This window comes from Prionailurus viverrinus, chromosome A1 (genome assembly GCF_022837055.1).
Source record: "Prionailurus viverrinus isolate Anna chromosome A1, UM_Priviv_1.0, whole genome shotgun sequence".
Taxonomy (NCBI): domain Eukaryota; kingdom Metazoa; phylum Chordata; class Mammalia; order Carnivora; family Felidae; genus Prionailurus; species Prionailurus viverrinus.
The window spans coordinates 30017603-30043420 of record NC_062561.1 but is presented as its reverse complement, the minus strand read 5'-3'; the positions used below and the strand labels follow the sequence as shown (position 1 = coordinate 30043420).

The 25818-nt window shown below is 44.1% G+C and overlaps 1 protein-coding gene across 1 annotated transcript; it reads right to left on the bottom strand.

Annotated features, from left to right (window-relative positions):
- Positions 1 to 3765: 3765 nt before the first annotated feature.
- OLFM4 (olfactomedin 4) lies at positions 3766 to 25740 on the bottom strand. Its single transcript, XM_047872827.1, has 5 exons — positions 25327 to 25740; positions 20386 to 20538; positions 13933 to 14145; positions 12797 to 12956; positions 3766 to 5792 (listed from the first exon to the last, which is right to left on the bottom strand). Exons 1-5 carry the CDS (start codon positions 25510 to 25512, stop codon positions 4990 to 4992), a joined length of 1515 nt encoding a protein of 504 aa, XP_047728783.1. The 5' UTR covers positions 25513 to 25740; the 3' UTR covers positions 3766 to 4989.
- Between the last annotated feature and the right edge of the window lie 78 nt (positions 25741 to 25818).

Sequence of the window (25818 nt, the reverse complement as noted above, 5' to 3'; positions counted from 1 at the left end):
GAAGGAGGTGTTAGAGATGAAGAAGATGTTATAGACACAATGACCAAGAACAAAATGGTGAAAGTAGCGATCACTGAATAAGGGAGAAAACAACACCAGCTACTGCTATGGCGCTAAGTCTCTAAGGCTATGAGGTTTAATATGGCAGTTAGCGGCACCCCAGTTAAAAGACATTCCTGTTTCTGCTTCTGCCCTGAACGGACTGATATCAGCTACCAAGGTGAAAGAAAGTCAAAATAAACCAATACATAAAACATACATAAAACAATACATAAAACCAATACATAAAACAATACATAAAAACATTATAGGCCACAACCAAAAAGAACACATGAGCTGCAAGAATCTGCCTAAAAAGAGAGATTTGGAGTCAGTTTAAATTTCCTGAGTGAAGCCTCAGGAATGAAGTTCCTTTGATGTCATATTAAACCCTGGCCCACGGTATCATTCCATCCTTATCCTCCTCTGCCTGCCACAAACACTGAGCTCCAGACAAACCACATAGAAGCCCCCAAACACACCACGGGTCTTTCTTTAATATTCCCCAGAGGGGCCGGGCCCGGGAAACCATCCTTCCGGGTTCCAGGCCTAGAGATGGCCCCCAAGGAGAAGCCTCCCTGCTGGACAGATTAAATGCCATCCTTATCCACAGCGGACCTTGATTCCAAGAGCCATTCCCTTTGAATGAACTCCAGGAGCAGATGCAGATCTCAGAGACAAGTGGGCGCATCCCAAGCTACAGATGTGAGGCCTGGCAACTGAACTGACAACTCAAATAGCATCTCTCGTCGATGAGCCAGGCCAGCTGGTCTGTCCCACTGGCTGGGAGCGTGCCTTACAAACGTGCCTGCCTTTTATTTTCTGATGTGTCACAATTCACCCTTTTCCTTGTTTCGGAACGTTCTGGAGCACAGGAGGCTAATCATCCCTCATGGTGTGACATCTGTTTGAGATGACCGAGGGCTCAGGCCCAGAACCTCCCTACGTCATTATGAAGGCAGCCCTATAGTCACCGTCGGTCCATCCACTGCCATTTCCTTCTCAGTGGCTCACGAATCAAGAAGAGACGGAAAGGATGTTCTTCAGGCTGGCAATGAAAACACACCCTAAAAGAGAAATAAACTGAACTAAAAGTAGAGTCCAAAATAAATACCCATCCCTGTTCTGAGAAGATGATGTCCTTGTTGACTACAGCAAAGCAAGTAGCAGAATGCATGCATCTATTTTGGTCCCACCCCTGATAAAAACGAGCCTTCATTTAGGCTTTCAGGGGCTCAAAAGAAAGGGAAAGGGGTCTCCGCTCCTGCTGCTGGTGCCAATCTGTGTTTTGACGTCAGAACACAATAAACATCGGCTCTGAGGGGACGTCTTGGAGTTGAGGACGAAGAGAGGGTGCTCCCACCTTTGGATCTCTTTCACAACAAAATGGCACCCGCTTGAGGAGTTCCTACTCACAAGTCTTGTAGAGGAGAAGATGTAAATTCTGACCCCAAGGAGCTGTGTATCTTGTCAACCCAATAACCACACTGAACCTAAAATTCATAATGAGAAACGAGGGTAATAACTCTTTGTTGAGGGTAGAGCATGCGCTGAAAACTGTACTAAACACTTTCCATACTTATCATTTAATTTACCCAACAGGACCCTGAGGTAGGTGGTTTTATTCCATTATATAGAGAATGATACTGAGTCTCCAAAAAATTAAGGACACTGTCCCAAAGCCATACCACTTGCGAGCAGCAGAACCAAAAGTCACATCTGGTTTTATTTGACTCCAAATCCTGTGCTCTTAGCTATGGGCATCTTTAATTAAGATCAGAACTCATCTGGGTAGACATGCTTACGGCTCAGGGGTAGAGATTGGGGACCAAATGTTGACTAAGTCTGGGGACAAAGGAAGTTTCAGGTTTGGGGCATGCTGCCAGGTAGGTAGGTTTGATCGACACCCAGAGCTAGGTCCTTCCCATGGCAATTCCAGGCCATGGGGGAACAGGTACAAGGAAGGAGGTCACCAGAGATCTCCCCCAAATAATAAAAATGTAGGGAACCTTGAGAGCAATGCTGTTAACCCCTAGGGGTAATTTCAGTCCACAACTTCTCTTTTTCAGCCTAAAGAAGCCAGACTCAAAAGGCTACATATTATATGATTCCAGAGAGAGAAAAGAGATCAGTGGTTGGCAGGCACCAGGAGATGAGGGTGGGGTCTGACTCTGAAAGGGCACAAGAACACTTTTGGGAGGTGATGGAAATGTTATGCATCCTAATTGTAGTAGCCTTTATACAACTGGCATTTAACTGCACACTTAAAGTTGGCAGATTTGGGACACCTGGGTGGCTCAGTCGGTTAAGTGTCTGACTCTCGATTCCAGCTCAGGTCATGATTTCATGGTTCGTGAGTTTGAGCCCCATGTGGGGCTCTGTGCTGACAGTGTGGAATCTGCTTGGGATTCTCTCTCTCTCTCTCTCTCTCTCTCTCTCTCTCTCTCCCTCTCTCTCTGTTCCGCCCCGACTTGTGCTCTCTCTCTCTCTCTCTCTCTCAAAATAAATAAGTAAACTTAAAAAAATTGATATATTTTACCTCATGTAAATTACATCTCAATAAAGCTGATTTAAAATATATACATCCAATTCCCGCCACCACCACCACCACCCCAAAGGGCACTAGCTGATGAATCCTGAGCTAAAGTTTCCACTGTGCAACTGCATCGCAATAAACTCCAGCATCTCAATCCTTCAATTAGTTGTTCAGCCTTCCCAGTAGGGAAATTTCCAGCAGGCAGCCCCTGCATACACTCCTGATATACCACATCCAGTGGAAGAAGGTTCTGAAGGGAAATGTCAGGCAAATGCTTCTGTAGCCATTTAAATAAGAAGCTGATTGCTAGGGTTACTTTGGCTTCCTGCCTTCTTTTCCAGATCTTCAGAGATCATACTATGAATGTGGTAGAACATTCATCTGGAAAATTGCCCGCTGGCCAGATTAAGGTAGCATCACTGTTTTTTAACTTATATCTCACATGACATACTGGTCTTTATCTTCACATCTTGTTGCATTTTGAAGGCCATACCTGTCTCTATGCTCAGCCTGAAAAATACAGAATAACACTGCTAAAAATACTAAATATTATAGCTACCACCTGCCTAAAAAAAAAAAAAAGGTATGGCATGTATTAAAAATGAGCATTTCAGTAGGACTAACTACACTAGCCAGGTCTATCTTCCCTTCCAGCTCTAGGTCACCTGTCCCCCTATACATTGTCTTTGGTAAAGGTATTTCTCTCTCCAATATGGCCACTTAGTCCCTTTGCTTTCTGGCCAAGACCTTCTGTTTAGGGAAGATCTGGAGGCTTCTGACCCATTTTAACAGCTCAGTTGGAAAAGGAACATAAGCCACACAAATATAGTCTAACGTTGGAAATAATCAGATCAGTCATGCAAATTAATAAGTACATAAGGTCATATCCCAAAAGAAAAGAGTGCAGTCTCCTACAACAAAAGCTGCCAGAAAGAATGGATTTTAAAGGGAAATGAAAACTAAAGAGCCAGCCCTGACTTTGGACTCTTTCTAAAAGTCTTGATGTTATCTGCTGCTAGGTGTATGATTTCCTGGGCATCGGTGTTCGGGAGGTAGCCACACTGTACCTCACAGCAAGGTGGAGACCATCCTACTAAGAGGCTTTTTATAATAAAAATAAAAGAGTTTAAAAAAACCCAAAAGACAACATTTATATCAAAACACACTTTAATCATTTATTAAAAGGGGATGGTTATAGCATTTAAAGAGCCAGTCCTATAGACTGGGACTCATGAACATCAAGGGGAAACAGACCAAGACCAAAAGAGAAAGCCATCCAAAAGCACAGAAGCACATACACCTGCTAGGTTTTCAAACTGCACTGACTTACTAGATATTTTCAATGGTTTTTTAAAAATATGTCTTCCTCAAATAAAAAAAATTTATTTTCTTACAACTTTTAGGCTTAAACAAAGACAACACTTGCATGAAACAATTGATATGACTTAATACAAATGCCACATATGCTCCAAGGGCTTTGTCATGTAACCAGATATGCTATTATTTTATCACTGCCATCTGTTCTTACGGTCCTAGAGTCATGTAACTGTAATTTCATGATGAGACAAAAAAAATCTATTTGTTTTTCTTCTACCCATTCCATAAAAAAACTGGTTAATTTTCATAAAAAGCAGGAGGTAGGAAATGGGTGGAGGGAACTGGTTGGTAAGTCTGGTTCTAGTCTTCTGCGTGCCTTTGGAATGGAGTTATGAGGTAGGAGGGTTCTACTGACTCTTCTAGAGGTGGACAAAAGGGATAAAAGAAAAATCAAATCCCCCACCTGCAGGTCCATCTGGGACTGATTTACAGTGTACAATTTAGTGCATAAAAGAGCCTCTCTCTAGAAAACTCTGAGCATCTCACAGATATAATACAAGCATGCTAAGTTTACTAATCTGCTACATATAAAACACTGTCCAGATGCTAGTAAGAAAAACCAAAGATGGAGACTTGATCCCTCAAGGAGTTTCAAGTACTAATCTGCCTAATTGAGATCAGGTCTCTTTCAGGCATGGATGAATTAACCTGGCTACATGGAGGAGAGCTGGTCATTGACACGCATTCTTACGAAGAATCCCCAAAAGCCATAGGTTCTCTTTAAGTTCCTTGATTTCCAGAGCTGTCTCACTGACACCTTCCTTGAACCTATAACGTCCCTAGACCCCCACAATCCTATCTACCCTGCAAGGACCTTATTTTCACTAGGGAAATGCATTCTCTGGAGGCAGACGGCTTCCAAAAGAACTTACCAAATCAGGGCAAATATCCTAAGTCTTCAGTGCGATAGAACTATGCTCCCAAGTATCACTACTAAGCAAACTCACTTCCAAATCCCCCCCGTGGATAGCTAAATAAGTGAAAAAGACCATTTTTTTTTCAAGGAACCTTTCATTTCTCTCTCATCCTTCCACAACTTACTTGGGTTCCTTGTTAAAGATCAGATCATAATTGAGAAGGTAACCATCATTATAGACGAAAAGTTTCTGGTCAAAAGGGTGGTAGTTAATGCTCTGAACTCTCTCCCGCATCTTAGGCATTACAACGTCTAGACTGCCCTCTCTCCCTGTGTTTGTGTCATAGTAGTAGAAAATCTCTTCCTCTCTGGTGTTCAGAGTGCGGGTGGCATACAGAACCCCGCACACCATGAAGGCGTTAGAAACCGATGGTTTATACTGTCTCGTATACCAAGTGTCTAGCACCGTGAGTGTGGTGTCATTGAGTTTGCTAATCACCATGTTACCAGTGCTGGCTTCGGTTGCATAAATCACCCACAACCCATTCTCATCCACAGCCAAGTCAATATCTTGCCAATCGACATTAGCATACGAAAAGCGGTTATTATAGGCGGCATCAGGGACAGGTTGAGTCACTTCAACCCTGTTGTCATTCAGGTTAATTTTGGCAATATTCTGGCTGCTGTACATGTTGACATACATGTAGTTGTTATAAACCGCTGTACCACTGCCTTGGCCATAGGTAATCCGATATTCTCGGGCATTTATATACAATAGCAAATCATCCAGGGTATTGTAGAGTCTGTAATATTCCAGATATCTCCCATCTGTATTCAGAGGTGCCACCCAATACAGCCCTCCATTTGGTTGCTGGGGAGAGTAATCCCGACCCCAGGCACCATACTTAAAGGAAAACCCTCTCCAGTTGAGCTGAACGATGGTCGGCTTGCTGATATTCACTATACCACCATGGCCACAGCTTCCTGTACAAACAAGAACATACAAGGGCATTCTTAGAGAAAAATGAATGACGAGATACAAATGGTTTAATGTCCTAAGAACCAAGGAACCCATAAATACTTTTCTTGTCAAGGTTTGGCAACGACCGTGGTTCTGATGGAGAAGGATCAAGACCTTCTTTTGGTGTCAGTCTCAATGCAAGCCTCCTGTCAGCTCTAGAGAAAACCACCTCCTATTTCCATTAATGGGCTTTCATTCCAGAGATGGGGATGCTAGAACTGCCAAGAGCCATATTAAAAAGGTTTGAGGGCCTAGAAAGAGGAAAGGAGGACTTGGTGGATTTGACAGATTTTCTTCTACTAGAAAGCATTTTGCAATCTTTTTTTTTTTTAATTTATTTTAGCGTTTATTTATTTTTGAGACAGAGAGAGACAGAGCATGAACGGGAGAGGGTCAGAGAGAGAGGGAGACACAGAATCTGAAACAGGCTCCAGGCTCTGAGCGGTCAGCCCAGAGCCCGATGCGGGGCTCAAACTCGCGAGATCATGACCTGAGCCGAAGTCGGACGCTTAACCGACTGAGCCACTTTTTATTTCATTTTTCTTCTAGAGAAATCAAAAAGAGCAAGGTCATCCCAGATCCTACCCTTTTTCCATAAAGCCACAAGGTGCTATTTGCCAGGATCAGGGACAACTGTGACGAAGGAGAAGACTGCCCTGGACAAGTATCCATGCCCTTCACCTTTCTGCCCCTCCCTGGAACCCCAAGTGCATATGCATGCCAGGTACCATTGCCGCCCCAAGCCAATCTCAGAAGACAAAGTTTTAAATATGGTATTTTAAAGATACAAAAAGATAGTCCTCTAATGGTGGGATTTCCGCCTTGAGAAGCCATGGAAGTGATTTTAGGGCAATAGGGCCTGATGTGTGCCCAAAGCATAAGCCTATTGCGTAGATCACTTGGTGACCACCTTGCTGCAGTTGTAAAGTAGGTCTTGCTGTTTATACCACATATTCTACTGGGTCATAGAATGACAGCAAAGCAAGTCCTTCACCTTTCTCAATCTGACACTGTCGTCATAATGTGTACAATCAAGTGGGACCAGGCTCACCGGTCCACTGACTCTAACTTCCTTGTACCAGCAGTGAACAACCCAGGCTGGACAACTGGCCCTACACGTCACACTCTGAAATGCCTGCCAACCCAAATCATTTATGAGCTACAAAAATAACATAAAACTCCTCCAGGGTCTTTATAATAACTATCCAGAGTTGAACACACATTTTGAGGGATCTTAGTAAATATCTCTTTAAAAGTGGGTAACATTGTTTATTGGATGACAAAGAAAATTCCACTTCAAGTACATTTGAGGTCATTTTCCCTCATCCTACTGCCTGGAGCTGAGCAGGTGAGGGAAGAAGGAACAGAACCTGAATCACTTGCTCTGGCTTTGAATGCTTGGAGGGAATCAGGGAGCCGTGGAGAGCACATGATGTGAGCTACAGCCAAAAGCAGAGCTCCAAAGAATTACCTGATTTATCGGGGGGGGGGGGGGGGGGGGGTAGGACATTGGTTAAGGGAGAGCAAAGCTTTGCCTGTAAGTCTGTGCCTCTGACCGACATGGAAAGACCTATTCCTTTCCTTGCTAAATGTCCCCCCCCTTCTTCCCCTCCTCACTCAAGGACTGCTCAGAGGTGAAACCATTACTAGAAACCCTGCTTTTATTCTTCCAATCTGCTGGGGCTTTTTGGTCCCAGAATTAAATACGTGCTCCTTAAATGCTCTCATAAATCCGCAGTTGGTGGGAAAGCCAGCCAACCATACAACAGGTAGAGAAATGAGACCATTCTGTACCCAACCTCAAATAATTTTGCATATCATTAAGCAGAACACAGGCGCTGGTTTATTTTAATAATGCATGCACCATTTCATAAATAAAAAAGCAACGTGTGTTCAGCCAAGAGACTGTTCTCCACCAAAGAAATAATAAATAAAATTATAAATTATTATTTCTTCTCCTAAAAGTGATCTCTCAGATGAATGCTTGTTTGCTTTTGTTTATGAAACAATGCATGAATTATTAAAATAAAGTTAATGGTGTGTTCAGTTTAATGATAACAAAAACTGTTTGAATTTCCATATGCTACAAACCAGATTTGCTAGTTAAAATACCTTCCCGAGAACTTACTTATTTAACTACATTTCACTCTAAGGAAATGTAAGAAAGTCACGTTTTTCTTGCAGGTTGGAAGACTTAGGAATTGTTTGTTTAATCGAATCTTGCTTTCCTGGAAAGAAAATATCCCGAACCAACAGCAACAAGATACATAAAGAAAACTTACGATGTATAATCTTATTCAAGCATTATCACGGGGTTAAAGATAATAAACTGTTCTGTCTTGGATGTGGAAATCCTTAGATATAAAGGAATCCAAATAAACTTCTCTTCAAAATTACTACTTCTACTACGACTACTAATGATAATGGCTTATCATTTTACAAGTCGACCAGGAAATTAAACATTGTACCTGGTATAAATACCAGAACTGTATGAAGCCTACATCTCTTTTTCTCACTTCCCAGCCATTCCTAAACACTCTCCTACCCTTTTTTGTTACCCCTCTCTCATCCTCAATGTCCTTTGGGCCATTTGGGGGGCCCTGGCTGTGGTCGAAGGAAGCAGAAACAGGGAGGAGAACTGGGCACTGTTGCCAATACTACAGATGTGGCTACAGCAGTGACAGGCCAGAGAAAAGGCTATGGCGGGCTTCCTCGACTCCCGGCAGGAAACTGGCCTGGAAACGATACTGAAACTGACAGCCATCCTGGTGCCCGCTGCTCCTTTTTGCCCAGCCAGAGCCTCCTCCCCCCAATCTGTGCCAAGCTTCCCCCAACCCCCCCTTACCTCGTCTCATATCCCTTCCCCGCCCCTTCCTTCATTTCAAGGTCTTAGCCTTCTCGGCCGTCCCAAGCTTCCACCCCTGGCACAACCACCCATTGCCCAACCATAATCCAAGAATGTGAAAGACCAATGCATCGCTTCACGTCTTCCTAGTGGACAAGAACACGCCACAGAACTAAGAGTAAAAGTACACTTTTAGCTATTCTACAGGCAAGGAAGTAAAGATACATCGGTGTTAATCGGGCTGGTGAGTGGTTGAAACGTTCTTGTTATTGCGGGAATCACAGGTGCACCTCTCTATCAGAGCATCTATGGAAGGCAGCCTGGTACAGGTGAAGCTATTGGCAGACAGATTCCAATTCAAATCCTGACTCCGGTACTTACTGGCTGTGTAAGCTTCTGAGCTTCAGTTTCCTTGTATTAAAAAAAAATAATAATAATACCTACTCTGTAGAACTGTTAAGAAGAGAGAGAAGGTATGTACATGCAACTCAACAAATGGTAACTATCAGCATTATAATCACATCACGTTATATATAGCTGAAAGTTCACACAACTGTCTCCCTTCCTACATAGTGGTTTCTGGAGGTTCCTGTATCCATCCTGGGAACCCTAGCTCCCAGAACAGGACCAGCCATGCAGTGGCACCAAATTATGTTTGTGGAATAAAAGAATGAAAGACTGATCAAAGCCCCCAAACCCAGCTTACCTTATTAATTAAACAACTAGCACTCTACCCTGCTACATATGTTTTACAAAAAGCCTGGTATTCACTCAGCAGAACATAAAGCAAGGGAACCCTCCACACAAGTGTCGCCTTGGTTGGCAATCTCATCATGCAATTCATTAGATCTTGTCATGGTGTTCTGAAAATACCCCGGGAAGCCACATGATAAGACTTTAACACACCCTAACTTGGCTTTTTTATCTTTTAAAGAATTTTTAAATGCTTTTTATTTATTTTGAGAGGGAGAAAGAGAAAGACAATGAGTGAGGCAGGGACAGAGAGAGAGAGAGAGAGAGAGAGAGAATCCTAAGCAGGCTCTGCACTATCAGCACAGAGCCGGATTCTGGACTTTATCTCATAAACCATGTGATCATGACCTGAGCCAAAATCAAGAGTCAGACGCTTAACCGAATGAGCCACGCAGGCACTCCCTAAGTTGGCTTTTTTAAAGTCTCATGCTTAGTAGCATTTTTCTTAAGTCAATGACTATCTGCAGGGGAAACTTAATCTTGGATCTATCAGTGCAGTCTCCTACCTAGACAACTGCACTTTGAGCAAAGAGGAGAGTACAATTCACCTGTGGGAATTAGGCAGTTAACCTGATCATAATCACAAAATGATGAAGACTAAATTATTGGGTACATACTCCCCAACACTGCTTTTCCTAAGGCTTGGGATTTTGGCAGGTCACTATCTTTCATCAGCCATTTACTGAGCACCTACTGTGTGTCAGCACAGAACCTGACATCATCTCCAAGCACAACCGCAGTCGACCCCTGGGCGTGTACGTACATTTTGCCTATCTCCAGTCGTCTAGATTCAGGGGGAGATCAGAGAGAGAGAGAGAGAGAGAGAGAGAGAGAGAGAGAGAGACAGTTGTTCTCAGGAAAAAAAGTTAATGAGCAGAAGGGCAATTATTTTAGATTAGAAGGTTCTATGAAATGAAGCAGAAAAGGATACCATTTGCAGCATAAACCAAATACAAAGCGCATTTTATTGAACCCTCACTACATGTACTGGTTCTAAGATCAAGCTGACCACAGACAGCAACCTGCAACTGGGAGAGAGGAGCCCCGAGAGCACGGAATTCCTTTATAGCTGAGACTTGCGTGCAGTCTTTTGTTCTGTGCAACTCTGCAGTGAAAAAAGCAGACAGGCCAGATTTTAAAGTCCCATAATAGTGAGTAACTTTAATTAAAGTCTCCACAGGCTGACAACTTTGTGGTGCCTGGGGAGTTTCCAATTCTGCATTATCAACCAATCCAAACAGAAAGAGAGCAAGTAAAAGAAATTGATTTAAAAACATGACAAAAAGTCAGTTTAATATAAACATCATAAATATAATATGAACAAAGTTGGAGGAGGGCCAAGTGGCTTGGCCGGGATCCAGGTACAGCCAAGGTTGTGGGAAAGTGAGAGGAAATCTGGGTCCAATTTGCTTAAACAACACAGCTGGGCTGGGATGACTCACAAAAGTCTAAGTGTGAGGACCTAGGGGAAAGTTCTCGAAAAAAACTTCTAACAAAAATAATCCAGCAGGCTCGCTTGTTTTCCTCTGTAGATATACTAAGAAGTGTACTTTCTCTTCCACTGCCGTTCTTGGGTTATTGCCACGGACGCTCTAGGTCCTGAGATACCCAGGGAGTGAGGGGCCTTGCATTTCGGCCTCAGCCCTGCCACTAACCACCCATGTGGCCTCAGGAAAAGCAGCACCCTCACCACCTAAGTTCCTTCCTCTGAGACATGATGGACCTGAGCTAGATGGTCCTAAATGTCCCTTCCAGTTCTAAAATGTCCTCACTCCAAAGAAGGAAGGAAGGAAGGAAGGAAGGAAGGAAAGAAGGAAGGAAAGAAGGAAGGAAAGAAGGAAGGAAGGAATAGAGGAGGAAGAGAGAAAGGAGGGAGGGAGGGAGAAAGAAAGAAAACCTTGTTCACGTGTTATCAGGGCTTGTCATTGCTTTGACCCTGTCCTCAAGGAGCCCTGCGTGGCCCAGCAGAAAGAGCTCACATTTTCAATGCACACTGACACCACTGATCCCAGACTAAATTTAACCTCAGTGTGTTCCAGAGGACAAGGCATGGCCTTTGTCCTGAACTTCCTCTGTATGTCATACTATGACAGGTTGCCAACAGCAGAGGGAGGGAAGAGAGTCTCCTGAACACCACCGAGAGGCTTATAACCATGGCAGTATCGAATTAAAGCCTTAAAGAAGCCAGTTACATTGACAAGGATCCAGAAACACACAGCCTAAGAGGAAACAGTCTGTGGAAACAGAAATTAACGAAAGTAACAAGAGCTGTATGATGTGATGAGAAGGTACAGGCCCTTTTCAGGCTGAGATGCTTATGACCCGCAGGGAGGGCTTCCCTGTGACAGGGCTGCACAGGGCGACAGAGCAGGGCTTTAGTTCACCTGGAGGGACGTGCTAAAGCACACAAGGACCGCTTTCGTTCACAGCCAGGTTTTCACTTCAATTATCATCGTTAATAATAATAACAAATTCCAGCATATAAGTGTCAATCATAGAGCGCAGTGCTTCCCAAGACTTGTTTCATTAACCCGCTCACAGGTAAGTAGTATTCTCCCGTTTTATCGAGGGGGAGATTAAGGATCTTTTGCTGTGGCCACATAGCTGGGAAGCTCAGGTCTTTGGCATCCCAAAGCCATACTCCTGACCTCTACACTCCACTGCCTCCATTCATGGAGGTATTATGGAGCACCCACCTCTATGCTATACCTAGCCCCAAGGATTATTTAGAGAGTATGAGGCCATCCCTGCCCTCCGGGAACTCACACTCTAGGCAGGATGGCAGGCCACACCCACAAGTACTGTACAGGTGGACCGTTAAATCCTCCCTGAATCCTCGGACACGCGAAAAAACAGCAGGTGCATTTCAGGAAAGCTTAAAGGAAAAATACAGGCGTGGAAGCAGGGACAGAAAGAAAGCAAGAGAAAAGGAAGAGTCAAGGCATAACCCAGCTCATCGGATACATGAGCCAATCAGCCCTTGCCATCCGCGGGACAGCACCGACGCCTTGCAGATTCCAGAGGCTTTCACCAGACCCCCCCCCGCCCCCCTCCACTCCCCTCCCCCCCCGCCCCCACAGCAATTCCATCATCACAGAGCTGTTTTCCTTGTTAGCAAATGCAAAGGGGACACGTGTAATGTGTGAGTTTTGCTTTAAATCCACTCACTGTTGGTGGTTCTCCTCGATGAGCCCCAGAACTTGCCAGCATGTGGAGCTACTAGGAGAGAGATCTTGGAGCTCGGGAGAGTAAACTCAGCCCTGCAAAAATCCCATCCCCGCTTCAACTCTGCAATCCCAAATCCCTTCCCCGCCCCACTCTCAGCCCTTAACCGGACTGGCTCAGGTGGTGACAACATGGCAGGCTTACCAGGGGCAGGAGGCGGTGGGGAGACCGTAACATTTTCACCTTTAGAGGCTTCACATTCCTTCAGCCTGTTCTTCAGAGCCAGGATTTCCCGGCGAATGGCAAGGACATTGTTTTTGTCTAGCGTCTCGAGCTGCTCTACCAGGAGACTCATATTCCTTATCTAAGGAAATAAAAATGCAGAGTGACTTTATATTATTGTGCAATTTCTTTCATAAACATTCCAGGGCTGAATTTGTCACTTAGTGAAACATTGCTAGAGAGTACACCCGAGATTCTTCGGAATGGTTTCATTTGGAAGAATACATTTTATGGTTTAGCGTGAACGCCTGTCAGATCTCAGGCAGATGTGTGTGACAAGAAGAAAATGGCAAATATTTTAACAGATTTAATAATAGAGCACAGGCTCAGTCTAAGCCTCCACAAAGGTCCATTAAAGTTCATTTCTAATAACCTTCCCCTATAAACTCGTGTTTACTCATGTTGTATTATAATTAAGTTTCTAACGAATGGCGAGGGCCAGAGAAAACTTATCTGAGATATGTAACTAGACTTCTCCATTACAGCCCACATCATGTCCATGCTAGTAAATTCTCGTTGAGATAAATTACCCAACCATAACATTAATGTGATGGTCTTTATCCATAGAGCTTAAAAGGCTTCACTAAAACATAATCGCATGAAATTCCTTTAAAGAGGGTTGCCAGTATGTGGAGAAGTGTTCCAAGAGGAATCAAGGATCACATGATCATTCAAAAGGAGAAACAGACCTAGCAATTCCAAAATCCGGTAAATTGTGGCTTTCTAGTCCCACAAGGATAAATCCAGAACAGAGAAGGCACTCAATCTAACTTGGCCATGGAGTTGTTCAGATTTATATCATCACCTTTCTAGAGACATTGAAAGGCCACCTGGGTCTGGGGCAGGCCCACTGGATGACACCTGCTCCTCAATGAACGCGTTCCCATTGTGTTCCACTCACTATTCAGACACCCCCCAAAAGCAGAACACAGGACATGCCAGGCGGTCATGAGAGAGTGCAGAATTAGAAGTCAGAAGAGAGATCCATAGCCTGGTCCCAACACCTGCCCACTTCTTAATTTATTATTAAGCCTCTCAGAAGTGAGCTCATGACTTACCTCCACTTCCAGCTGGTCAACAATTGTCGTGCTTCCAACAAAATTGTCCTTCAGCTGTATGATCAGTTTCTCCATCTCCTTCACTTCTATCTTGATCAGCTCAAAGTCCAGTTCAGTATAAGAAATGGTGTCCTTTTCCATGATCTCTACTCGGACAGTTAGGTTTGAAAGCTTCTTTTCATACACACTGATTAATTGGACATACTCCCTTACCTGAAAGGGAATCAAAAAGCTTAAGTCAATTCCCAAAGTAATACTATACAGTCTTCCTCCACTACCAAGACCTTGGGGACTATTTGTTTGCTGTCAATCTTTTTTTCTTTTTTCTTTCTTTCTTTCTTTCTTTCTTTTTTGGTAAAGAAATGGATCAAAAATATCAGGGTGCCTGGGTGGCTCAGTTGATTAAACGTCTCACTCTTGAGCTCAGCTTGGGTCTTGATCTCACTGTCCCGAGTTCAAGCCCCGTGCTGGGCTCCACGCTGGGTGTGAAGCCTACTTAAAAAAATAAATAAATAAAAGAGGGGCTCCTAGGTGGCTCAGTCGGTTAAGCGTCCGACTTCAGCCTGGGTCATGATCTCTCGGTCTGTGAGTTCAAGCCCCGCGTTGGGCTCTTTGCTGACTGCTGAGAGCCTGGAACCTGTTTCAGATTCTGTGTCTCCCTCTCTTTCTGCCCCTCCCCTACTCATGCTCTGTCTCTCTCTGTCTCAGAAATAAATAAACATTAAAAAAAATTTAAAAAAAGAAAAGAAAGGGATCAAAAATATATTTAACTAGTGCTCGCTTCCGCAGCACACATACTAAAAATTTAACTAGTTTTTCTTTAATCTATCTAAATGCAAACGAAAAAAAAAAACATTATTACAATTGGTGGGGTGGATTTTGCGCTTGCCTAGACTAAAAATAATTTTGTTTCAGAGTCATCATTCACAAGTATATTTTAATTTCCATTTTAATGTTTGAAGATATTAGGTCTCCAAACTGAACTGGTTTGAACCAGACTCCCTTGCCTTCCCTCCTCCCCTCAATGCACATACTGGATCTAAACCAGGGTTTCCCAACCTCAGCACTATTGATATTTTAGGCTAGATCATTCTTTCTTGTTGGGGGGGGGGGGGGCTTTCTTGTGTATTATAGGATGTGAACCAGGATTCCTGGCCTCTAGACACCAATAACAGCCACAGACCATTCAGCTGTGACAACCAAAAATGTCCCAGCCATTGCTAATGTTCCCTGGGGGCAAAATCACCATCACCACCACCCTCCCTCCATTTAGAAACACCACTCTAAATCTAAATATTTTCTAGAAGAGAGAGAAGTGCACTGGGTAGAATTCCTTCTCTGGTGGCCATATGCATTGAGTTTTGAGCCCCTCTACCTTTTACAAAGTGCCATAAAGACCCAACTTTACTACACAATATGTGAGTGTGTATGTGACTATAAAGTGCACATTTCATTAAGTGCACCCACATTTATTTCAAGAACTGATTATTGCAATCAGACCTTTACGCATTTGTTGCATATATTTGAATGTCTGATCATTAAGTTAAAATACTTCCAAAAATTCCCTTGGTGATTTAGTGTATAATTGGAAGCTCCAAATGGGTATTTCAATAAACACATTTGGTGGTTCTTTTTGTATCTGATCTCTGAAAGAAATGCCATGGCCTTTTTAAGGACCTGCTCATTAAAAGTTGCTGGCTTTACACTCTTTCTAAAAATTCGAACATAAGTGATACTTTTCCCCAAACTGTGCTAATGTCAAGGAGCTGATCCACGGTGCCTGGATGAATTCAGAGCCAGATGTTGGCCTGTAATCCTCCCAATACCAAAGGCAGTCTTAACTTCTGTCATTTTCGTCCTTCCACTTAACCCCACTGTGCAAATTAGAGCAGACTCATAGGCCACAGACCTAAAGGGCTAGGGCTCCAGGCAAAGAGGATTTTAATGAAAGTTGAAAATGCAGCCCTCGGCACTGCTGGTGTATCTCCTCGGGCAACTGATGCTCACTGCCATCAGATGCGCCATCGTCAGAGGCTGACAAGGCTGGTGACATTTTGGTGGTTAAGGAAGTTGGAAAAAAACAGAAAACCTGACGAGTCTCCCTCAAAGGTATAAACACAAATATAAGGTAGCCAGGTTTTAATTTCTGCAAAAATCAAGCATAAAAACTTGCCTGTAAAAATAATAATAATAATAATAATAATAATAAAGTGCCAATCCATCGCAGAAATGGAAGTTTGCAAAATGAATATTCTTGTTGGCATTTGGTCTTGCCAGCTCTTGGAACAAATGAAACACCCTCTGTTTTCCTGGAACATGTTGGTGGCACATCGCAGCTGTTGTTCTACAAAAATGAGTGATCCAACTGTCATCCCTGCTAAATAAAATGTGGCTCTCCCAGATTCTCACTGAAAACCAAGGCATAACCTGGAGTTTGCTACCTATGAGGATGTGTGGCATGCCTGCCCTCGTTCAGCCACAAAATGAAGAGTCCCTAAAGATCTGTTTCGGGAAAAAACTCGAGGTTCTTTTCAGCTGACATTTAAAGGAAAGCTCGATGACGTTCAGGAAAACTAGAATCATCCATAGAGTTACTAGAAGACAGGAGGGAATTTGAGGACTCTACTGACTTAAGTAGATTGCTCATGTAAACCCTTTACATGCACAGATTTCTAGTGTTGAGCTGGTGTGGGCAATTCCCAGAACATCTAGCTCCCCCTGGAAGTGCAAGGTCAGAAGCCACAGTGCAACTTGCACCAGAGATGTAGAGCAAGAATACGGGTCTAGCCACAGGGGGCCCGAGTCGCTCAGTTGGTTGAGTGTCCCATTCTTGATTTTGGCTCAGGCCGTGATCTATTGGTTTGTGAGTTTGAGCCCCATGTTGGGCTCCACACTGAGTATGGAGCCTGCTTGGAATTCTCTCTCTCTCTCTCTCTCTCTCTCTCTCTCTCCTTCTTTCTTCCCCCCCCCCTGCCCCTCTCCCCAGCTCTCTCTCTCTCATAAAAATAAAAATAAAATAATAAGGGTCTAGCCCTAAGAGGACACCCCCCTGTGCCAACATCTTTATTACGAGCTCCTCATCACTAGCAGTTTGAGCTTTAAAAGACTCATCTATGCTTGCCTTCAAATCACCAATCTAACAGAGCTTCCATTTTGTTTCTTATATACATATTATATCATGGATGGGCTCTAAGAATCAACATTTGTCTGGGGGGGGTGTTTTGGGGTGTTCATTGTTGTTCTGCATGGTAGACATAGTCTCATAATAGATAAGGATGCAGCACAGCTGGCTATTAAGCTAAGGAATCAGTCTGGCTCATGTTCCTGCCTCAAAACCTCTGATCATAATTATGGCCGGATTATCGGAAACAGATAAATGTACTTTGCAACATACTGTTATTTTAATATGTCTTTAACAACAAGAGGAGTTGAGCTTGAATTGACCATGAAGACATGAGAAATGCTTTGGAGCTAGGTCCACCTAAACTCAAAGCTGACTTCAGTACTTAGTAGGCAAATCACTTAATTTCTCTAAGCCTTAGTTGCTCCTATAAACTGGGGGTAATGGTAGCAAGCTTACCAGGTTTCTGCAAAGACTAGGGAAAATGCATACTAAGTGCTTCACTTACTGGATGTCTACAAGTTACAGCAATTATTAGAGAAACAGTGCTTTCAGGGGTTTTTTCTTCATCTCATTTTTAATTTATTCTCTTTCAGTGCACGACACGTTGTTCCGTCAAAGTTCTTTGTTTATAAGTTGCCTAAATGTCTCCCAGACTACCTTGACCTTCTCATGCATGAGGATCCATTGGCAAACGTGTGTCATATGAAATAACTCGCCCCAAACGCCACAGCCCTCTGGACAAAGAAAACCCTGAGCTGTCTTTTTGTCGTCCCCTCCTGAGTATAGTCACAAGAAGACATACCATAAACAACAGAAAAGTATAAAATGCTTTCAGCAGCTCATGCAGAGGCAGCTCCCTGTCTTTCCTGTGTACTGACAGATAATGAATCAACGTAAGGCAGTCAAAACCCTCTTCTGCGGGCCTGTCCAATCGGGCGTTCCCTCCAGGCCTCCAGATGAATGGTGATTTCCAAGGCAACTTAGGGACGGCTATAATAATTCACCTGAAAATTCAAAAGCCCTCGGTGGAAGAGATAACTTTGGATTGAAGGCATTACTGGCCTTCTACATCTCTTCTTTGAGGTTGATAACAGCATGGCAGAGAGAAAAGGGACTGGGATGATGTTGGAGACCCAGATTCCTGACTTGGCTCACTCGGCCAAGAGAGGAATGACCTCCACATTTATGGCTCTTGACCTTTATGGACCCCATGTTTCCCTCCCTAACATGGGAAGAGCGCTGGCCTATCGGCCTTAAAGAGCTGCTTGAGAGAAGAACAGGACTGAAAGCATTTTGAAAAGCAGAAACAAGGGTGCCTGTGTGGCTTAGTCGTTAAGCCTCTGACTTTGGCTCAGGTCATGATCTCACAGTTCGTGAGTTCGAGCCCCACTTCTCTCTCTCTCTCTCTCTCTCTCTCTCCCACCCCCCTCGCTCACTTGCATGCTCTCTCTCTCTAAATAAATAAATAAAATTTATTGAAACAGAAAAGGAAGCTGTTATTATTGTTGTTGTTATCAATGTCGCACAGAATTTCTGATGCAAATCTCAGCCAATACCTGTCAATACCTGTCTCAGGCCTCAATCACAGATTTCTTTAGGACCAGCTACTGACGTTTGGGGAACTAAAAGTTTTCCCACCTACTCCTCCCTTCCTCCCTGCCAACTATTAGCAAGGCAGATGTCATCTTCCCCCTCATAGGATCGGAATTAAACGTCCCGTACTCTCAGCCCTGGCGAGCTGCACACCTCCTCTGGATCAGTGTGGGGTTTCAAACTGCCCTTCACACTCCTGCCAGCAAAGAAGACATGCAAATCAGTAGCTTCCACTATTTCAAAGCAAATGACTCTAACTGAAAAGATCTTTACTTAGGATTTTCCTCCACTTGTTATGTTTTTATGCATAACTTCTTATCTGTGCTTGATTATGCTGGAATAAGGCTATGAATATTAATGGTTGGAATTTATAATTTAGTGCCGTGCCTTTTCTGCTGATTAATTCAAGGACATTTTATTTCTTAAGAAGCTAGGTTCCTAGAGTAGTCAAACACATTTTCCTGGACATCCATTGAAACGTAGAATATTTATCTACCAATTCGGGAAGAAAGCAGGGTCTCAGCCTCATCATCGTTTTTGTCTTAAAGGATAACTGTGCTGGATGGTGAGGCAGCTAAGTTTAAATTTCTCAGGAAAACTTATTTTGAATCCTGCAGTAAAGCCAGAGCTCCTTGTAAATTAATGGCGTTGTATTAAATAATGCATAATGTGATTATAGCCTAGCTTGGACTTCACCTGTGCAGAAAATGGGAGCGTTTCTAATTGATTTTTAACGTGGCCAAAAAACGAAGAAGGGGTCAAAACTGGAATGCCAGGTCACATTGCCCCACCGGCTCAGAGAAAGGTACACCCGGTGGGATAACTTCCTCTGGCTAGAAAAAAAGCTCTAATCAGGGGGTTGGAGTCAGGATTTTTACCAAGGCTGTGTGACCTACTAGAATTGATTCAAATTCTTCAGGTTTGGTCTAATGTGGGACAGGCCTAATGTAATGCTCCTGCTGAGACAACAGAGAATAACGCACGAGGGAGAGAATAAGAGAGACAGAGACAGAGAGGCAGAGACAGAGCCAGAGGGAGAGACAGAGAGTGGGAGGGAGGGAAGAGCGTAAATTGGAAAGAAAAAACAAGAGGAAGAGCAAGGAAAGGAGGGTGAAAGGAAGGAGGAGAAGAGGAGAAGCTTCCAAGAGTGAAGGAGTGGGGAAGGGGAAGGAGGAGGAAGAGAAGGAGGCGGGGCTTTCCAAAAGTAAGAGAAGACAAAACAAAAAACAGAAACACAAATCAGGAAGGAAAGGGAGAGAAAGATTAGAAGGGTGGACAAGGGAAGGGAGAATGGGCAGAAATAGGAAGAAAAAGTGAAAGTGAAGGAAGAGAGAACAGAGGAGAGGACAGAGAAGGCAAAGCTGGAGGGAAGACGAGGACGATCAACAGGAAGAAACAACAAAACCAAAACCAAATACAAATTGCAAGGTTGCGTTTTGCAGGGAGAGCTCAAGGCTTCTTTCCAACTGCATGCATACAATATTGAAGTGAGTTTATCCGTGGCGTGCATGATCTCCAGCCCATTTTCTTCCACGTGCCCTCATTTTTCCCGCTATAAAGAACTCCATAGGTGTGCCGTGAAATAAAGTCTAACTCCTCCAAAGGATGCAAACATGCTGGCTTTGGCACAACCGAAGAAGCCTGCAGACAAAGTCCTGAATAAAAAGTGTTCTGTTTTGTTGGTTGGGTTGCTCTTATCAAGAAGTTGTTGCAAGAGAAGGAAAAGCAATACTTACTTTAGAAAGCTCTTTCTCGAACTTCTGGGAGAGAACGTGGGCTGTGAATTCCAAGCGTTCCACTCTCTGCACGGGAAAGGTCGTGTCTGGGAGGGTCACGGAGCAGTGGCAGGTCCCGTGGTCATCCTCGAAGCCAGTGAAATTGGAAAGCGACTGTAAATAAAAATAAGTTCAACATCAGTACGAAGCTGGGAAGTGAGCTTTTGGGTAACTGGAGTGCCAGAAATTGGCCTGTCAAAAGAGGGCTCAGGGGCGCCTGGGTGGCTCAGTCGGTTAAGCGGCCGACTTTGGCTCAGGTCATGATCTCGAGGTCCGTGAGTTCGAGCCCCGTGTCGGGCTCTGTGCTGACAGCTCAGAGCCTGGAGCCTGTTTCAGATTCTGTGTCTCCCTCTCTCTGACCCTCCCCCGTTCATGCTCTGTCTCTCTCTGTCTCAAAAATAAATAAACATTTAAAAAAATAAAAAAATTAAAAAAAAGAGGGCTCAGAGGCAAGCAAGTAGAGTCCAATACGTAAATGAATAGCATCAAAGACACGAGCTAAGAGCTCATGTTTCTCAGGCAGTGATTACACTCCGTGTGTAGCCACATCTCCACCAGTCAGGCTAAACCAGGGTCAGGCACCTACACCTAAAGGAAGATTCTCCTTTCTTGAGTAGGTTTCAAGGTAATTGTTACTATTCCTAAGTAGGGTGAGGGAAAGAAGGAGGTGATGAGCATCCTGAATTCCAATTCTCCCACTTTCTGGACGTGAACCCTCTGAGTCTCAATTTCCTCATCTGCCAAACAGAGATAACCCACTTCACAGGGTTGTCCCCGTGAGTCACCAAGTAATGTAAACCAAGTCCCTGGCACGCCGTAGGCGATCAGTAAATGTCACTTTCCCTTTCCTTCCACGTACTCATTTTCTCTTCCTCACCGTTACCTCCAATTGCAACCCAATGCCTTCCAACAGAAAGAGAAAAACCTCACGCATAGGAGTTAAGGGGAAAATATACAATGCAAATTCACATCCTCTCTCCACCTGCAAAATTGCATAATTAACATTCTTTAGAGTGGGGAAAAAAACAGCCATGTTTAAAAGACTGAACAATGTAGGAGTCTGAAGGTTTTGTGCAAAAAAAATGTTTAAGTTTTCCAGCTTACCACTTGCAGAAAAGTCGTTTTAAAATATTTGATGTTTCTTTAAGATATTCAGGCTCACACTTTGGTGCCGCTGCATATTTTAAAATGACAGGTTTGAAAGATCCTGTTTTTCTTTTGTCCCCCTCGAACTTCCCCAAGGGGATCCCAGCACAATTAACATTTTTTTTTTATTACAACTATTGCCTTCCAGAGTAACTCTTAGCAGTGGACTGGCTGTGCTTGACAATGATCTCATCTGATGGCTAGCCCAAAGCTCACCTGTGGAACATTAGGCTGAAGTGTCTCTCCGAAATGACCGAGGGGAGAACACTGGTTTGCAGCATTTGAAGAGATGCAGGCCACACCTCTCAAAGTTTAGGAGGTCAGCTGGCTGCAGCGGAGGTGGTGCGCTCTGTGCATTTAGTATCTACCAGCCTCCATGATCCCCGAACAAGCCGGACCTAGATGCTTCTACAGTCAAGATGTGTTCTGTCAGTGACCTCTGGACCAATTAATTCAGGCTTTTGCAACTAAATTGCTTGTCAATTTAACCTAATCTTCTTTAAGATAAGCAAACACACACACGCACGCATGCACATATATATATATATATGCATATCAGGTAAATTCTTGACACTGCCCTCAATTTTCTTTGCCAATCACATCCCACACCTGCAGGAAATGGGGAGTAAGGAAGAGAGACAAGCAGGTTTATGCTAAACATTGGGGCTGGGAGGGGATTAAGGTACGGGTCTTTGCCAGGGATGAAGAAGGACTGGACGAGCTACACCAGAATGGAACCCGCTTTATCACTCCCACTGAAGATAGAAAGCATCTGGCTCAAGCACGCCAAGGCTTTTTCAGGAGGACCAATGTATCATGGACTTTTGAAAAAAAAAAAAAGCTTATTATTACAACTGTCTACCCCCCAAAATGTCTCGCACTGCATTTTGACAAGGGGAGGTTAATTAGCTGCACAGGACAGGGTTGAACCAGGCTTAGACTCCTCTGGAAAGCTCTGTCAAATCAGAAAATAGTGGAGATCATCAAGCAGTCTCTAGACAATCAACTCGCTAACAACTTTTAGTCCTGAAGTTCACCTGAAAGGCAGGCAAATAATTATGAGCCCTGCTGACAGCCATTCCACTGTCTTCTATTGAACGTCTCTGTCCCAGCACTGTGGACTCCCTAGCTGCCGTCCTGCTTATCATCAGCCCCGCGTGCTCAGCTGACATCAAAATGGTCCATAAGTTTGATCAGTGTCTCCCATTAGAGATATTTCTGCTCCTCACATTCAAAGACAATGAAGCTAATGGTGATGGGTCTCACTCTGTCTGCAGTGACTGCTTAAACTCGGTGTGAGTGTAGCATAAGAATTGGAGACCCAGGCGTGTGCTTGTCCCCTGGCCTCTGAGAGGGTATGCAGTCCCCCTGTGGAGGACAAATAGGACCCTCTGTACCTTACAAGACACCCCGCACTGATGGGTTCTCACTCAGCGTGTGTTCAATTCACATTTATTGGTGTCTACAACTTGCCAGCTTTTGGTGTCAGGGAGACAAATAAGACCCAATTCCCGCCCAGTGAATCAGCCCCATTGTCATTAGGGAGCCTTAGTGTCCTTTTTTCCGACAAGCCCAAACCCCTTTAGCCTGATGACAGAAGAACATGACTCCCGGTTCCGACTCTGCCAGTTACTGTGTGAACAAAGCATGGAGCCTTCTCTTGTCTGTGAAATGAGGACCCTGCAAGCAGCCCCTTCTTTGGAGGGGGACATCTGAGGCGTGTGAAGTGCTCTGAGCGCGAGAGCTGAAGGTGTGACTCACATTTGTGACTTATGGTTGCAATTGGCTCTAATTAGCAGCCAAGCCTAAGTGCCTGTAAAGATTCAAGGCATAAAATAATGGTACTCAACATTTTCAAAGTACAGAAAATGATACGTTTGGAACTTGCTCAATGACAGTTATAAAGGGGTTTTCCACCACTTTCCAAAGAGCTCATCAAGCTGACAGGCAGCCCTAGAAAATTGGGTTTATAGTAGAAGTGACACCTTGTCTGCCATAAAAAAAGAAGTTGGGGTAGTGATACTGACTCACCAGAGGGAGATAAGCGAACTGGGAAGGAAATTAAAACCTCTAAGCACAATTTAACTACCATTCCTTATCTACTTTTAAATATTTGTCTTTTTGCCAAACAACAGGCATATTGGAGTTCTCCGTTTCTTGACCTATATTTTATTTTCTGTCATTTTAGCTCATCTTACCCAAATGCTGCTTTCTGAGTGGTGATGACATTAGTGTTAACCAGTTCTAATTGTCCCCAGAAATTATTTAGTATCGTGGAATAAAATGATGCATCTGATTTCTGGCTGCAAAGAATGTTCACGCATAGTCACGATTCCCAAACCACGCTTCTCCTAAAAATTAGCAACTTGCATCTATACTCCCCTCAAACAGAGAAAGCTGCCTAGACAGAGATGCTGAAGAGGATAGGCAGACTAAGTTTGAGTTCTATCATTTGCTGGCTTAGTGACTTTAAGCCAACGACGGCACCTCTCTAAGCCTCGGTTTCCACATCTCTAAAATGGGACCATTAATTTTACCTGTCTCTGAGGGTTAAATAAGATAATATATATTATGTACTTAACCAAGTCCTGGCATTTATCAGGTGCTCAACAAACATTGTTGCGGCAGTTTCTATGTGAGCCTTCATTCGAACCATTTGTTGATCAACAAATTTTCATCTACACGGTTCTGATGTCAAAATGGAAACAATAAAAAAGCCTTTTCCTCTCCTTATCCCAATGGCCCTCCCATTCAGACATGATCACGTGAGCAGCGACCTGACCTGTGAATAAAGATCACAGAAGTGCAGAGGGGCAGGCTTTGGGGGAGTTAAGACTCCTCCACCCCAAGGCAAGCCTGGGTTTTCCAGAGCAGGGCTCCTACAGAAAGGCCCAGAGCAGACGCAGGCAGAGTTGGAAGAAGGAAATGCTTCCTGCCCCCTAATGTCTCATCCCTTGGTGCCTCTTCCCCTCTCCTCGAAGGAGATATGAAGAGGACTCATCTCCCAAAGAACTAGGCTCGGGGTACGGTCTAGGGATACAGCCTAGCTGGGACAGTCCCTTCCTAGCACAGGCTTTGGTTTTGTTGTTGTTGCTGATTTTGTTTGGCCTGTTTATTGCTACTGCTGTTGTTGTTTTCGGAAATGGCTCTTATGATTCCCTATAAGGAAAATGGAAGACAGTTAATACTCTTCTGGGGACATATCTGTGTGTAAGAGCACTTTCCTAAAGACCTCCCCTGCTTCCGCCATCCATCTCCTTTACAAACTAGGCTCAAAGAAATCCTCAGGGCTCCAGCTGGAGCAAAGAGGCTCTCACTCCCTCAGGGCGATTCTTCATCATCCTCAGGGTTCCCAATGGGCAGCAAACCAGACCGACTTTTCTGGAGCTACTCCTGGCAGGGCCCCTTCCCTAAGAGTTCTCATCTGGAACAGGATCTGGACATCTCTATTTTTGGTGTACCCCTCCCACCCCTGCCCACCCCCAATTCCCAGCGTAGCCAGGTTTGAGAACCTCTTTAAACCTTCAGTTCTTTCCCTAAAGCTCCCAGCAGAAGAACCAAGATGTCGTCTCTCTTGCTAACAATTTAATTATTTTACCCAGGTTTTAATTCATTTCCAGGGCGCCTACAGTTAACAAAGGGAGTCGTAAATCTTTTAGAGTGCTCAGGTCTAGCCATCCATGAAATTATATTCAGGTCCCCAAAAAGTGAGAGGAAGGGAATTAACACAGCTCTCAGGCCGTGGGGCCTTCTCACCTGAGACTCGGAGCCAGGGCTGGGAGTGAAGCTGTCATTGGAGCTGGGGCCAGAGATGAAGTTGGAGCCGAACACAGAGTCAAGGAAAGAGCTGGAACTGGGGCCAGGGACCAGGAGCTCCAAATTCCCTGTGGTCTGGCCAAGGAGGAACAGAAGGGCCAGGGGGCAGAGGAGGCCTGTCCTCATTTTGTGCTCTTAGCTGGAGCCACTGGTTTCTACACAGAGCCCAGGGGCTTCTTATAGTGCCCAGTGGGGATTTCCCCACGTCCAGTTTGTAGGAAAAGAGGAAGCTGCCAGGGAGCATGTGACCACCCCAGGAGGGTCAGGACACCCAGGAACCTGAGTCACCTTCACACCTTGTCGCTGAGTCCCACTCTGCCAGCTGCCCTTAGATCTAGATATCTCCTGCCAAATATTAACTCAAATGTACATTTTCAAGCCCAATATCTGGTTTCCAACTTGATACTTCCTTGAAACAGATAGGTTCAAGGT